We start from the raw sequence: 17,472 nt of genomic DNA, 5'->3' as shown, positions 1-17,472 counted from the left end.
ACAGCAGCGCCAGCAGCAGTAGGCGTTACACGCAAGGATGCATCGGAGGAATCCCAGGCAGGAGAGGACTCGTCAGAATTGCCAGTGACATGGCCTGCAGGACTATTGGCATTCCTGGGGAAGGAGGAAATTGACACTGAGGGAGTTGGTGGGGTGGTTTGCGTGAGCTTGGTTACAAGAGGAAGGGATTTACTGGTCAGTGGACTGCTTCCGCTGTCGCCCAAAGTTTTTGAACTTGTCACTGACTTATTATGAATGCGCTGCAGGTGACGTATAAGGGAGGATGTTCCGAGGTGGTTAACGTCCTTACCCCTACTTATTACAGCTTGACAAAGGCAACACACGGCTTGACACCTGTTGTCCGCTTTTCTGTTGAAATACCTCCACACTGAAGAGCTGATTTTTTTGGTATTTTCACCAGGCATGTCAACGGCCATATTCCTCCCACGGACAACAGGTGTCTCCCCGGGTGCCTGACTTAAACAAACCACCTCACCATCAGAATCCTCCTGGTCAATTTCCTCCCCAGCGCCAGCAACACCCATATCCTCCTCATCCTGGTGTACTTCAACATCTTCATCTTCAATCTGACTATCAGGAACTGGACTGCGGGTGCTCCTTCCAGCACTTGCAGGGGGCGTGCAAATGGTGGAAGGCGCATGCTCTTCACGTCCAGTGTTGGGAAGGTCAGGCATCGCAACCGACACAATTGGACTCTCCTTGTGGATTTGGGATTTCGAAGAACGCACAGTTCTTTGCGGTGCTTTTGCCAGCTTGAGTCTTTTCAGTTTTCTAGCGAGAGGCTGAGTGCTTCCATCCTCATGTGAAGCTGAACCACTAGCCATGAACATAGGCCAGGGCCTCAGCCGTTCCTTGCCACTCCGTGTGGTAAATGGCATATTGGCAAGTTTACGCTTCTCCTCCGACAATTTTATTTTAGGTTTTGGAGTCCTTTTTTTACTGATATTTGGTGTTTTGGATTTGACATGCTCTGTACTATGACATTGGGCATCGGCCTTGGCAGACGACGTTGCTGGCATTTCATCGTCTCGGCCATGACTAGTGGCAGCAGCTTCAGCACGAGGTGGAAGTGGATCTTGATCTTTCCCTAATTTTGGAACCTCAACATTTTTGTTCTCCATATTTTAATAGGCACAACTAAAAGGCACCTCAGGTAAACAATGGAGATGGATACTAGTATACAATTATGGACTGCCTGCCGAGTGCAGACACAGAGGTAGCCACAGCCGTGAACTACCGTACTGTACTGTGTCTGCTGCTAATATAGACTGGTTGATAAAGAGATGTCTATGTAACTATGTATGTATAAAGAAGAAAGAAAAAAAAACCACGGTTAGGTGGTATACAATTATGGACGGACTGCCTGCCGAGTGCAGCAGCCGTGAACTACCGTACTGTACTGTGTCTGCTGCTAATAATATAGACTGGTTGATAAAGAGATGTCGTAGTAGTATGTATGTATAAAGAAGAAAGAACAAAAAACCACGGTTAGGTGGTATACAATTATGGACGGACTGCCTGCCGAGTGCAGACACAGAGGTAGCCACAGCCGTGAACTACCGTACTGTACTGTGTCTGCTGCTAATAATATAGACTGGTTGATAAAGAGATGTCGTAGTAGTATGTATGTATAAAGAAGAAAGAAAAAAAAACCACGGTTAGGTGGTATACAATTATGGACGGACTGCCTGCCGAGTGCAGACACAGAGGTAGCCACAGCCGTGAACTACCGTACTGTACTGTGTCTGCTGCTAATAATATAGACTGGTTGATAAAGAGATGTCTATGTAACTATGTATGTATAAAGAAGAAAGAAAAAAAAACCACGGTTAGGTGGTATACAATTATGGACGGACTGCCTGCCGAGTGCAGACACAGAGGTAGCCACAGCCGTGAACTACCGTACTGTACTGTGTCTGCTGCTAATATAGACTGGTTGATAAAGAGATGTCTATGTAACTATGTATGTATAAAGAAGAAAGAAAAAAAAACCACGGTTAGGTGGTATACAATTATGGACGGACTGCCTGCCGAGTGCAGACACAGAGGTAGCCACAGCCGTGAACTACCGTACTGTACTGTGTCTGCTGCTAATATAGACTGGTTGATAAAGAGATGTCTATGTAACTATGTATGTATAAAGAAGAAAGAAAAAAAAACCACGGTTAGGTGGTATACAATTATGGACGGACTGCCTGCCGAGTGCAGACACAGAGGTAGCCACAGCCGTGAACTACCGTACTGTACTGTGTCTGCTGCTAATAATATAGACTGGTTGATAAAGAGATGTCGTAGTAGTATGTATGTATAAAGAAGAAAAAAAAACCACGGTTAGGTGGTATACAATTATGGACGGACTGCCTGCCGAGTGCAGACACAGAGGCAGCCACAGCCGTGAACTACCGTACTGTACTGTGTCTGCTGCTAATATAGACTGGTTGATAAAGAGATGTCTATGTAACTATGTATGTATAAAGAAGAAAGAAAAAAAAACCACGGTTAGGTGGTATACAATTATGGACGGACTGCCTGCCGAGTGCAGACACAGAGGTAGCCACAGCCGTGAACTACCGTACTGTACTGTGTCTGCTGCTAATATAGTCTGGTTGATAAAGAGATGTCTATGTAACTATGTATGTATAAAGAAGAAAGAAAAAAAAACCACGGTTAGGTGGTATACAATTATGGACGGACTGCCTGCCGAGTGCAGACACAGAGGTAGCCACAGCCGTGAACTACCGTACTGTACTGTGTCTGCTGCTAATATAGACTGGTTGATAAAGAGATGTCTATGTAACTATGTATGTATAAAGAAGAAAGAAAAAAAAACCACGGTTAGGTGGTATACAATTATGGACGGACTGCCTGCCGAGTGCAGACACAGAGGTAGCCACAGCCGTGAACTACCGTACTGTACTGTGTCTGCTGCTAATATAGACTGGTTGATAAAGAGATGTCTATGTAACTATGTATGTATAAAGAAGAAAGAAAAAAAACCACGGTTAGGTGGTATACAATTATGGACGGACTGCCTGCCGAGTGCAGACACAGAGGTAGCCACAGCCGTGAACTACCGTACTGTACTGTGTCTGCTGCTAATATAGACTGGTTGATAAAGAGATGTCTATGTAACTATGTATGTATAAAGAAGAAAGAAAAAAAAACCACGGTTAGGTGGTATACAATTATGGACGGACTGCCTGACGAGTGCAGACACAGAGGTAGCCACAGCCGTGAACTACCGTACTGTACTGTGTCTGCTGCTAATATAGACTGGTTGATAAAGAGATGTCGTAGTAGTATGTATGTATAAAGAAGAAAAAAAAACCACGGTTAGGTGGTATATAATTATGGACGGACTGCCTGCCGAGTGCAGACACAGAGGTAGCCACAGCCGTGAACTACCGTACTGTGTCTGCTGCGACTGGATGATAAATTATATAAAAAATATATATATATCACTACTGCAGCCGGACAGGTATATATTATATATTATATAATGACGGACCTGCTGGACACTGTCTGTCAGCAGAATGAGTTTTATTTTTATAGAATAAAAAAAAAAAAACACACAAGTGAAGTCACACGACGAGTGTTTAACTTTTTCAGGCAATCACAATATAAGTATACTACTAACTATACTGGTGGTCAGTGTGGTCAGGTCACTGGTCAGTCACACTGGCAGTGGCACTCCTGCAGCAAAAGTGTGCACTGTTTAATTTTAATATAATATTATGTACTCCTGGCTCCTGCTATAACCTATAACTGGCACTGCAGTGCTCCCCAGTCTCCCCCACAATTATAAGCTGTGTGAGCTGAGCAGTCAGACAGATATATAATATATATAGATGATGCAGCACACTGGGCTGAGCCTGAGCAGTGCACACAGATATGGTATGTGACTGAGTCACTGTGTGTATCGCTTTTTTCAGGCAGAGAACGGATATATTAAATAAACTGCACTGTCTGGTGGTCACTCACTATATAATATTATGTACTCCTGGCTCCTGCTATAACCTATAACGGGCACTGCAGTGCTCCCCAGTCTCCCCCACAATTATAAGCTGTGTGAGCTGAGCAGTCAGACAGATATATAATATATATAGATGATGCAGCACACTGGGCTGAGCCTGAGCAGTGCACACAGATATGGTATGTGACTGAGTCACTGTGTGTATCACTTTTTTCAGGCAGAGAACGGATATATTAAATAAACTGCACTGTCTGGTGGTCACTCACTAGTAAACTCTCTGCACTCTCTACACTTCTACAGTACTCCTCCTAGTCCTAAGCTCCAGTAAATCTCTCTCTCTTATAATCTAAATGGAGAGGACGCCAGCCACGTCCTCTCCCTATCAATCTCAATGCACGTGTGAAAATGGCGGCGACGCGCGGCTCCTTATATAGAATCCGAGTCTCGCGATAGAATCCGAGCCTCGCGAGAATCCGACAGCGTCATGATGACGTTCGGGCGCGCTCGGGTTAACCGAGCAAGGCGGGAAGATCCGAGTCGCTCGGACCCGTGAGAAAAAACATGAAGTTCGGGCGGGTTCGGATTCAGAGGAACCGAACCCGCTCATCTCTAATATTATTATTATTTTTTACAATGGAATATAATGCACATTGAGTTTTAGACACTGAGCGTCAGTCCTGGGTTACCCTATCATATAAAGAGGGGTTTGGTATGAAATACCGATGGGCAGGGTGTCAGTATACCAACAGCAGTATCCTGGCAACCAGTATGCCGGTAGCGGACGAGCTCTAGTAAGCTCCTTGTGGGCTCACTGCGCTCGCCTCAGGTTATATTCTCCCTCTGTGGGTGTTATGGACACCGACAGAGGTAGAATAGCCTGTCCTGCCATAGACAAATGCAAGGGGGTTTCTGGTTGCCCGGAAATCCCCATCCTCTTATCAAGTGGTTCCACTTATGACAACAATAGCAATGGTATATAATACAATTACTAGAACTGCCAGCAAATCATGCAGTTCAAGTGACAGAGCAGAGCTGCTGCACATGCCCAGTGGTAGCAGCTTCTTCCACCAAGTTTGCTGAGTTTGTGAACCTGAGTCATCAAACAGTGCACTGGACCAGAGAGTAGCTGCCAGGAAGAAGAGAGAGGAGCATTACCATGAGGTGGGAGAATGTGTGGTTAGAAAGTGCAGTACTGGTTCTATTATGTTTGTGTATTTATTTATTATGTTACAGATGGATCCACGCTAGCTGTGGCTCCGTCTGTGCTTACGTGCGCCCGACTAGGTACGCCTAGGACTCGGCATCTCCATCTGGGTGCGCGCGTTTGTGACGGAGACGTGCCCCATTCACTTGAATGGGGAGTGTCTCCGTCCGCGCGCCCGGACAGAGACTCTCTGAATGGGAGCGTCTCTGTGCACTCCAGCGTGACTAGGCGGATGGATCTCCTAGTCACGCCGGGAGTGCTCATTTGTGATGGAGCCGCCTCAGATGAGCATGGCTCCATCTGTATGTTTAATCTTTTCAGGGCCACTTATCTTATTTACTGTATTGATTGTATAATTTAAATATGTTTGATACAGCCAATACTATAGACAATCTATAGTGTAAAATATTAATACTGTATTCAATACAGTTTCCAGTGTATAAAAAACCCATTGTTTACATTAATATACAGGGTTGTTACTGGGTTCTTCTACCACTCCCTCGGACTCCCATAATTGCTCCAATGTTATGCAGAGTGGGAGATTGTGGATTGCATTTGGAAACCCTCCTCTAGAAATCCTGCATTTTACACTGCTTGCCGGTATTCTGGCGCCGGCATTGTACTGCTGTGCAGGATTCCGGCGTTTGCATTGTGATTGCCGGGATCCTGTGCAGCGATATCTTAACCGCTTCCCATGTAGAGAGTGCATTAATATGGTATATGTAGACACAATCACTATAATTTGATTAATTATTATCTATATGTTACATTATAATTCATGTTACATTATACTTCATTTCCAGGACTATGGTGAATTGCTGTTATCAGTCTAGTACATGTAATAAGCAATGCTCTAACTGGTAAATATGGGTATTTACTATATATATTTAAAAAGGGACCCTGACCATGTCCTCTCTAATGATTAGCCAAGGCTTTGTAGTGGATGGCCACAACCCCATGGGTGGCTGACCCCACTACTTAAGCATGGGCCGATACCACTGCATTCACAAATAGGGTCCTTCTTGCCCTAGTCCGAAAATGTATCAGTTGCTCTCCGCACATACTATGTGCTCCTAGTGATGTGTGGTTCTGCCTCCCTGGCAAGCCCTGTCCCCCTCCCAGGCTGGTTGCATATTGGGCTGCATTGGCCAGTCAGTGAACTCACTTGTGTTATTCTTTCCTTCCAATCTGGGCCACACAGATTAGCAACACAGAAATGACACATCATATCACAAGAACTTCCCTGATAAAGTGTGTGGCCTGCCTCCAGCGGGTCAAAGCAGCCAAATTTAAGTCTTTTGGTAGCAGTAGGCCTCTGTAGTTGTAAGCATCTCTTAGCAACAGGAGTCACCTGACTACTCGGGACAGCAGGTACTGTTAGCAGAAAGCCAGAACGCAGCATAAGATGGGAAAAGTGGATACCTCCTTCTCCACATCTTGGAACCCACCCATAGCAGCACCACAATTGGCAAAGCAGACAGATGGGAGGAATAAAACTATTGCAAGGTGCTCTCACCACAATTTGCCGGTAAGGGCACTGCTTATTTATTATACACACATCAATTTATTGTTACAATCAGTATTCACTGCATTCAATTCAAACTAGTATATTTTTTTCTAATTTATTTTATTTTAATTTTCAAATTGCCCAGTACCCCTTTTCATACTCAGTAGCCATATATAGGATGAACGTATGGATTTGGCAATTTCATTAGGCTTTAAGTAACAACTAAAATTCCTCCCTTTGCAGAACTATTCTACCACATAGAGGGCTCTGTTTTGGAATTTGGAGTGATAGAAGAGATTTTTTTTATTGCAGTGATAGAAAACCTACTATTCCCTACAGTTCGGGATCTCAGAATCGCTGTCGTACCTATAATGATTATCTATACCTGAATCACACAGGACCAGCACATAAGATTCACATGGGCCCCCCATCTCGCCCGAGGCAGTGTTCATTTGTTTGTTAATACTATTGTGGTATTGTGTGTTCCAATAAGTAGTTTAGCACCAAAACCTCTCAAGATGCATTTTCATTATTATTATAATGGTTACCATAACAGAGGTGTCAGCTCCTCTAGAAGGGTTCCCTATCTCTTATGTTCCCGTAAGATAGATTTCCTTTTATTACTGTATTTTATTTTATTTTTGAATTCTGTGGGATACATTGGTAATATAAAAACAATTGAACATTGATCTAAAGACTGCTGTTTGTTTTGATTAATGTGTAATATTTAATATTTTATTATTTTTTGTGGTAGGCCCCAGTTATTAAAGATTCATTATCCCAATATCTGCTGTGGTCCCCTGTAGACACATTCAGGAGATACTTTATATTTGTGGGATGCCCCTGAAAATGTGTGCCCTTGGGGGATATATAGGCACATTATGGATCTGGCGATACAGTTTGGGACCCCGGTAGTACTGGGTCTAATCTGCTAGAGAATAGGTAGGAGATAGCAGTACTTTCTAACAGCTATTCAGATTCTGGTAATACAGTCCTGATATAATGGACTGTCCCAAGCTGTCAGGGCAGATACAATATGTCCTGATTCATGATGCACTGCTAATGAAGGAAGAGTCCTATGCACTAAACAGAGTTTATTCATCAGAGCATCTGCCTTTGTCAGTTAAATAGCATCTGGATAGTGATATAAAATTTAGCACAGCGCATTGTTATGGTGCATATATTGAAAGCGAAAGATGGTTGGTGGGTTGTTAATTTACCCTCTTGCAGTGGCAAATACTGGGTCACATGGTTTTACGGTCCCCCCCATTCAAAAAGTTGCTGCTAGAGAAGCTTGGGTCCATTGTGGCCCCCCTTACTCGGTGCCCCTGCATGGCAAGGAGACTGCAGGTGTTTTAAGTACTTGTTCCACAGCTAGCACTTCATTTAAACGTTACATTTTTTGTTTCTTTGTGCTTTTGCGTTTGCATATTGTTAAACAGAACAATTAAAACATTACAGTAACAGTTGCCTAGATGAAGGTAATTGTGCCCCTTCTTGCAGTGACAGCAGTTGTGACCTGCATTAAAAATAATCCCATTGATCTACATACCCTGTCAGCTCTTTTGCTATTGTGGTCTATGTAAAAGTATCTGAAAATAAAACAAGCTCAGTGGATATCCAGAGTAACTAAGATATCAAATTCCTGGGTTTAAATTGAAATCAAGCTCCACAGTTTTGGAACCATAAAGATAAGACTATTTATTAGCAACATAAAATGTATAATGAGTGTTTTGTTATTTCTTTATAACGAGAGCACATGACGTAAAAGGTGAAATATTCTGTGTGCTTTCTGAGACCAGAGATTGCACAGTTGTTTCCTCCTACTCAACCCAGTGTGTAAACCGACTTGAAAAACATATCCCCAAAAGATCACACACAGAACACAACAATGCATGAATCAATACGTGCTCAGTGCTCCTCTGTTCTTCCCATAAGCAGCCGTTTTATATGGAACAATTCTATCATAATAGAGCTCTTATGCACATGCTTTTAATATTACACTGTTTAATTGCATACAGCTGTGCCCTGAACACTCTTAGAAAACAGAATTCTAGCACAGCCTTGGAATCAAGTTTTGGATAAATATCAACGGGTTCTACTTGTATAAATTTCCGCCATTAAAGGCATTTTCAAAACAACACATTAGAAGGAATTCTGAATTTAAAAAAAAAAAAAGGGGGGGGGTGGGAGAGTTGACTTCCTGGAAGCCTCAGTACTGGCATGTTCGTGAGTGAATGAGCAGTTCTTGCCAAGCGTACTCATAAAGACGAAAAGTGCTGTGTGAAATCATATCTGTGTATAGCCAACTGTGTCCAGGCCCTTTCCAACGTGACCTGAAATGAACCTATGCGTTTTACTCTCCCGCTCTCATCTGCCTTGAAAGGATGTAAAGTGAAATGTCTCTGCACCCACTAACACCATTTGTGATTTTTACATCAGGTCCTGTTTACTCCTACAGCCTTTTCTGCAACATATTTTCCAGAGGTTGGGTTGTCGTTTATTATTTGCAAACTTAGATATACAGTTACATAATGTCTGGGAAACTGGAAAGACAAATACTTAAAAATCACAAACGGGGTTGTCCTAGAACTGTCAACAATCTGACGTTTAATTCTCTATCTCTGATAACAGATAATGCAATCAAAGCAAAATTAACAATAATTAGCACAAAACGGAAGATCTGTCACGTTTAATATCACTGATCAAGCACAGCTTCTACTCATCCGTACACAAATGACTAGAAATAAATCGAATGACACTGAAACACTGCCAGAACACAAAATCACATTTCTAAAAATGAGATTTAGCATATATAGTGGCATATATGTATACTAATCAACACTACTTTGGATTTTTCAATGACAGGTTGGACATTTAAATAGTGAACACACAAGAATCTAACCAACAATCCAGAGTACATATTACAAAGCCATATAATTTATAGCAGATTTTAAACACGCCAGCCGGTGCGTCTGTAAGCACAGAATATTATCATGAGATCAGCATGCCACTGGCACATGCCTAGGCTGCAGATGGTTAGAATTGTGGATTGAAATCAGTGTGTGGTTGATGAATTACTCCTTACACCTATTACCTCACACCAGAGGACACCACCAGCTAGAGAAGCTATACCTCTTCTACATATTGGAATTCTTTCGACAAGGCCTTCTGTATGTCCAGATGGTCAAACGTGGAAAATGCAGTAAACCTACTAAGCAGGGATGGGTCTGGAAAATCTGCACTCAGTCAGCATGAGTGGGGATGCACAGCCAGAGCTGGGATTACAAATCGGTGCAGACTTGCAGAGGACAAATGGGATGGAAAAAAAGGAGAGATCCTAGAACAGATCTGCTTCTCTTCGGTCTCAGATTTAAAGTAGAACAGACTGAGTCTCAAGTTACCAGTTGATATGGTTAAATAAAAGTGCACTTTGTCACGTCAAAAGTAGCAGGAATTAGTATGCCATGTTAAAGAATTTCTCATAATACTGTATGGAAAAGATAATTAGATATAAGAATCACTAGTATATCAGTAGATGTGATTTCCTAGTGAGTCTGCTTCATTTAGGTCATTGCCAATTACTGAGCCTAATTTCTTTTCATGATTATTTGCACACAGTTCTCTGGTCCTGATATCTATCTTCATTAGGGGGAGAGAATCATTTCCGAATTTCCACAAATCATATGGGAAGATCAATATGCATATAAAAGTATTTAACTCTGCTTTTCTTGTTTAAATATTATTATTATTATTATTATTATTATTATAGTTATGTATTAATGGATTTACTATTTGACATACATATTAATTGCAGAACATAATATATGCATGGCTGTGTTGACTGGTATTCAAAATATTTAATTAAATGCCAAACATTCAAATACTCAGATGTCAAGTACATCACTTCAATTAAAACAGAAATATCAGGTATTACAAGCAACCATAATGATGATAATAATAATAATAATAATAATAATAATAACTGCTCACAAAATTACATTTTCAATAAGCAGTACTGTAGGTAGACCTGGCTAGAAACATAAGAGATGAAGGTGTTAATTTCTTAATGCTAAGTGGGAAGATCTACAATGAAAATGATGTCACTCATGGAACATAAAGGAAACACTGAAGCATTCTTGAAACATTTCCTAAAGCAGTTTTAAAACGTGCAAATTGAATTCCTCAAGCAACAATTATTTCTTTCATTCATTCAGATCCAGTTCTGAAGAGAACCCATTACACTGATAATGGGCGCTTTCCCTTGGCTTATTACTAACAGCGAGAACAACATAACCACACTGCACTTTGGCATACAGCTGGTGCACAGTAAAGGGCCCTTCCATTTCTGTAAAGGAAGTTTATACTAGGGTTACATGATATTCCCATAATTGTGAATATTATGTACAAGTTATATCAATTATAAGCTCACCATGGAAACGAGAATGGAATATAATATTACACAGCCCTTAATGGTTATCATTAATAATTCACATTAGTAAAATACTGTATCTTTTGATAATCAAGCATTCAGGATAAATGCTAGCCACTGTCTCATCCGTTCATAGAAATGTCGGGCCATCTTTCAGGTCTATTGTTTAAAAAATAAGAGTAGTCATCCAAAGATAGATTTTTTTTTCATACCCTACAATAATTATTGTTTAAACCATACGTGTCGCTTACACACCATGGACGCCACCATATTTTGTGAGGAACCAATGATCATGAGCTGCTGTCAGTTTAGACTTTGTGACAGCCCTTTAGCATGAGACACATATACCTCAATAATCAGTGACATCTTCAGTTGCAAGTGAACTGATTGGCTGAATATTGTCACCCCACAAAATGGCAGCCTCCGCTAACTGCAGAAGATAGGTACCCTTTGAGCGAACTTTTCCCAGTTTGCAAACTTCATTTCTCAGCTTACACAGATAACTTCCAATGGTCAGAAATACAACACATTTTTTCCATTTGTGGAGTGTGTGGCACAAAACATCTGGAGATTCAACTGGAAAGCTACGACAATAATTAATTAATGGGTATTGTGTCTGGGTGTATGTCGCTGAGTAATTGTTGCTCATTGGAGCATGTCAGCATATAAAAGCGTGTGCTAGCTGTTTATCCAGCAGAGGACTGAGCTGACATGCTCTCACTTGGGGTTCTCCCATACAGAATTTAGGCTCACCCTATAGCATGCTGATGACTGAAACCAAATGCCCTAGAAGCTGAAAGCATGTAAAAGTAACAAGATCCAGATGCTGCTTGTCTGTGTCGACTTGTGGTATTTTTTAAATACTATCACAAAACATCTAGATTTTCATTTAACAGTGACCACACATGTTTAAATGAAGCTTTAAAGTCTGAGTTATGTATTATTGGTCATTTTCGGCAATTCTACTAGTAACAATGAATGAATGAATGTAGAAAACAAGACAAAGAAATATTTCTGCTGCACTGAGAGGGTCTTAAAAAGCACAAATACTTATGGAATTGACCTTGACATTGCAAACAACAGAACAGGAGACACCTCTGTGAGTGAGACTAGCCGGTAAAGTTCTTCCTACAAAAGACAATGTTTAGGACAATACAGTATGTAAAATAGACCACCTGACTTAGCTGTTTTGTGTAGGCAGAAACCTGAGGTCTGTGTTGTCTGTCGCCTATCCAGTGAGTGCAGATGACCCATCGGGTCATTGTCTTGCCTTGACCTCTGACATGTGAGCAGTGCACTATCCACTAATCAGCCCTATTGACTGAATGACTTTTCTTTTTGTTTATTGATAGACAGTGAAAGTGCTGCATCCTCCCCTCACACTTGTGTTACAAACAGTTACAATATCCCAAACTTGCAACACAACACTTGATCAGATTGTCTTGGCTCTTTTAGCTGTGTGCATTTCCCATTTAAAGTTGATCAGCACAGAATTCCCCTGCAGCTGGATCATGCTTTCTGCTGCCCAGATTGTACAGATCTCACTAAAGTGCCACTGAGACTCACTGAGACATCCAAGCCAATCTGCATCCTATGTCAAGAGAATAACAGAAAACTGAGCTCTACGCTAATATAAAAGACCAATATAATCTCTGGGACAGACAACAAAGGATTACATTGAAACAAAGGTATAATGTAGAAATAAAAAAAAAGCATTAAGAAAAAGAATCAGAGGATTTGGTACATGGGGTGACAAATCCACATTGCATGACCTTCCTGGTGCTCTGTGTGACAGTCACCTATCCATCACCCCCTGCGTGGGTAACCACATCACACAGGCACCGCTGGGGGAGAGGTGCTGGCTCATACCTTGGTTTGGAGATAATGAGGGTAGTAGTACGTGTACTGAGGGTACATTGGTTGCTGTTCCAAACGTTTGCCCATGTAGCTGGAATCCTTATATCTGATGCAGAAAACTCGTTGACAGGGTGTAATGCCCCCAGGCCCTTCTTCCCAACCAGAGACCACTATCCCTGGCAGCAGCAGAAGCAGCGGTCTTCTTCCAGGAGTTCTTTGCCCTTGTATTTATTTGTTTCAGCAATCTTTAATTCCAAAACAACAACAAAAACATCTATCCTTAAAAATATAGATCTCTAGATATAAAAAAAAAACAACAACAGGCAAAGAATGCTTCCAGTCAGTCTTCCTCCCCCTTTTATTTTTAATGTTCTCCTTATTTATGAAATGAGCTTGTATATAGTATAATCCAGCCAGTGGTGAGTATAGTCCCGTGATGGGAAGCAGGAGGGCTGTGTGTGCTGTAACTCAGATGGTTCCTGCAGAGCCTCCTTACTCACAGTCTCTCTCTTTCTCTCTCTGTCTCTCTCTCCTCCCCCTGATAGGTGGGGGGAAAAAAGAAAAAGAAAGGAAGGAATTAAGAAAGAAAGGGAAAAAAAACCTTCCAGCCTAGTTGCTGCTGCTGTCTCCCTGACGGTGTGACTTGGTGTTTAGGGCTTGTCTTGTCTTTCATTCAGACCCCCTCCTTCCAGCCTGTGGGTGGAACAGCACAGTCAGCCTCTCCCTGGAGAGGCAGACGCAGTCCAGAAGGCTGCAGTGTTTCCTCTAAGAAGGAATAGCCTGCTGCAAGCAAAGTACAGCTTCCCTCTGCTGGCTACTATCTCGCAGCAGCCTGAGAGCAGCTTTCCCATGTGCTGTGTTGTGCTGCTGGATTACTGGCTGCTATACCACCTCAAAGCCAGCTTGGTGGTGACAACCTGTCTTCAAAAGAGTGGAGGGCATAATAAGGCCATTCATCTGGAGAAGAAAGTGCTAACTAAGCACAGGCATTATACAGAAAACTTTTCCCCGAGACTTATATATGAATGGAAAGAAGGACAGTAGCTGGTTTAAAAAAAAAATGTTTTTGTGTTTTTGAGTGTTGTTCAGGTTACAACGACAAAATGCAAGTACATTTTAGGAGCAAATCAGAAAAAGGAGGGGTAAAAAGGAGCAATTCACACTGTGGCAAAATGACGTCGCATTACAGGTAAGGCAGATTTAAAATGTGCAAAGAGATTTAAAGTTGGAAAGAGTTGTTTGTCCTGACTGAAGGGGTCATTCAGACCCTGCCGCTAATCTTGCAGTGCAGTTTGCTGATTTCGTCAAACTGCGCACGCCCATTGCGGTTGCATGGACTTACACATTGCTGCACTGCCAGGGGTCGACCTCAGTTCCGATGCATCCGCAATTAGATTGTGGACGGCTTGGGAGGTGGCCTCAAATATGCTGAGCGGCCTTTTCCTGTGCAGGGCGCCCCCCCCCCCCCCCCCCGTAATGTGTAGAGATGAACGCAGATCTGGCTGGATCTGCGGTCATCTCTGAATAACCCCCTTAATTCAAAATTTTAGTGTAAAAACAAAGCTGCCCAGTATTTGTATGCTACATATAAAAGCAACCGTTTTTTTCCCAGCATACAAAAATAAATGCATTTATAGCCCTTGCATTGCCACATGGCTTATTCCCAGGTGCAAATTGCTCCTTTTTTGTTTGTTGTTATTATTATTATTATTATTTATTTCTTATTTAATCAGACCCTTTATAAGCAGTTTAACCACTTAACTGACATGTTTTTTCCCCAAAAAACTGCTCCAAAATCGTCGTGTTTTTTGTGTGAGTGAATTAGGTGAAGAACATGAATTTAATCTTATCCAAAATGATTTTAGTTTAAAAAAAAGAAAATCTTTTTTTTTTAATAAAAAAAAAAAGATCCCCCCTCCCTAAAACATCGGAACATCGGTTGGAATGATTAGTAACATCGGTAACATCGCGACCACAGCGACGTTACTTTTTACCCCCAAGACAGCTGCCAGGTACACAGGGGGGGTCCGGGGTGGCTTGGGGGGGTTGTTTTCCACTTTCCAAGTGACTGCCATTGTCTGCAGCCGCTGGGTTGGGGGTTCTGCCATGCTGACCGATCAGCAATGTTCAGCAGCATGGCAACACTGAGGGGAGGGTGTAGGGAGGCAAAGGGACCTCCCGATCCCTCTGAGAGCAGCAGTGGAGGGAAGTTTATCTTCCCTGCCGCTGCTAACGCTCTTTATCTGACTGATCGCATCCTGTGCGACCAGGTCAGATAAAACACTTGTACCCTTTCACATCGCAAAAATAACCCGGTATCGACCCAGCTTATTGCCGTTTGGAAAAGGGGTCACTGTGTGATGTGAAAGGGGCCCATGAGAATTCCCGGGTCGCCTGACCCGGTAATTCACCCTGGGTTAGAAGAAGGGTTATTCCCGGGTTGAATACCGGGTCAGTAGCACTGTAAACGGGTTCACAGGTCGATGCGTCCCGGGACCCGTTTACTACATAGGGAGAGGCGGGCGGAGATGAGCTCATCTCACAGTGCCTGCTCCGCCCCCCACCGCTATGGCAACTGACCCGGCAAATTGCTGGGTCAGGAAGCGTGCGCTTAGGCTCCAATGCCGAATCCCACCCAGGAAGGACCCGTTTTTCCTGGTTGGGATCCAGCATCGGAGATGTGAAAGGGGCTTTGCTGGTGTGGTCGCATCTGATGCGACCATGCCAGGCAAGTGAGTAATATGCAACAAAGAAGAGTTGAAAGATCACACAGTGTGCAAAAAACAGCTGCTAGTGCGGTTATCACTAAAAAGAGGTTTCTCCTACCTCTACAGTAAACAGACAACACAATACATAGAATACCACTGAACCAGCGCTGTATAGGGGGTCGGTTTAATTGATGCTCTCCTGTAGTCTCTTTCTCTCCCAGGGTATTTAATTCAGGTTTATACCGGAAAGAGAAATGAATGGACAGAACACAGTGTAAAACCTTTTTTAAAAAACACTTATTTAGTAACATAGGACAAATCCACATAAAAAATCCAGTGCCAAGATAGATGAATGGCACAAAATCAGGGCATTCACAATTGGGTATAACCCTGGTAGGAATGGACAATGGCTAATTACCAGATTCAGGCAAGAACTGACAACGGACAGTTCTTAAAGCGCACAATAGTACCAGGTCCTCCCGGCTGCAGCAAGGGATTTCCTCTGTTTCCAGTCTGCCTCTCTGGATCGGCAATGCTGTCACCACGTCCTTCTCCTTCCCGGATCATCCAATGGGGCACCCACGCATTCCAACCCTGCCTGGGTCTTTCTCAAGGTAAGCTCCATTGGTGATTTACATATTATGCCACACACCGTAATGTTTATTACACTTTATGCCACACAACGTAATGCCTTACATATTATACCACACCGTAATGCCTATTATATATTATGTCACACACCGTTGTGCCACTGACACCATTTTATGTCCCACACACAAAAATGCCCCTTATAAATTATGCCCCAGCTGTGGGCTGGTGGTACTGCGTACCACCATAAATCTTATCACCCTACCACCCTACTTTTAGCACTGAAGGTGGCTTTGCTGAGCTTATGCTATTCTTTATTTGTGGACAGAAGTCTTCACCAGATCTGATGAGACATTGCAACCATCTAGATGGGAGTCGGAGGACAATATCTTACAGTGTAGGGTAATGAGACAGTGAGGAGACTGAGACAGAAAAAGAGGCGAGGAGGGGGGCGAATGAGAAAAAAATTATACATAGAGAAAGACAGCCTTACAGGAGAAAGATGCAGCACAGGCAAATAATTATATAGGAAGAAAAGAAAAAGAGAAGATGACAAGAGGAGAAAGGTGGTGCAGGGGAGAGAGTAAGAAAAACAGACAGCCAATAAGAGAGAAAGAGAAAGAGCTAACAGTGTAAAGAATGAAGACGTGGAAACTTTACAGTGCTTGATACATCTCCCCCCATAAGTGGTGCATGCAAGTGAGTGAAAAGGAAGTAATCCAAACGGAAAGAGATGACCAACAGGAGAGTAAAGCAGCACGGAGAGTAGGAAAAAAGTGAGACAGAGAGAAATAGAGACTAAACAGGAAAGAGGAAGTACAGGGTAGAGAAAAAAAGAGAGTAAGGATAGGGAGAGTAAGAGAGAGAGAGAGAGAGAGAGAGAGAGAGAGAGAGGTAGCCCGGGGGAGAGTGAAAGAAAGAGGCATTCCAGAAAAAAATAAGAAAGAGAGGTGACCCAGGAGAAAGCGAATGAGAGAAAGAGAGGCAGCCCACCAAGAGAGAGTGTAAGTGAGAGAAGAAAGAAAGAAAGAAAGAAAGAAAGAAAGAAAGAAAGAAAGAAAGCAAGCTTTGTTGAGAAATATTTTTTCCAAGTAAAATCTCAAGCCCTTCCTGCAGCTTATGTGCTACCCACTGAATGAATGTTGCCGTAGAACAACATTATATTGTAGTGAGTGTTGACAC

General features: G+C 42.5%; 1 protein-coding gene across 3 annotated transcripts in view; it reads right to left on the bottom strand.

Annotated features, from left to right (window-relative positions):
* The window catches only part of RBMS3 (RNA binding motif single stranded interacting protein 3), a 932,710-nt gene extending 918,933 nt beyond the window's left edge, over positions 1-13,777 (bottom strand). The window contains exon 1 of one of the 3 annotated variants that reach the window (XM_063922277.1): positions 13,007-13,777. In XM_063922277.1, coding sequence (XP_063778347.1) covers positions 13,007-13,081 — 75 coding nt within the window. In that variant the 5' untranslated portion in view covers positions 13,082-13,777. The remainder of the gene's footprint in view (positions 1-13,006) is intronic. The other 2 variants (XM_063922278.1, XM_063922276.1) reach the window with 2 other exon arrangements.
* Between the last annotated feature and the right edge of the window lie 3,695 nt (positions 13,778-17,472).

This window comes from Pseudophryne corroboree, chromosome 5, assembly GCF_028390025.1.
Source record: "Pseudophryne corroboree isolate aPseCor3 chromosome 5, aPseCor3.hap2, whole genome shotgun sequence".
NCBI lineage: Eukaryota > Metazoa > Chordata > Amphibia > Anura > Myobatrachidae > Pseudophryne > Pseudophryne corroboree.
This window is presented reverse-complemented; position numbering and strand designations above follow the sequence as displayed.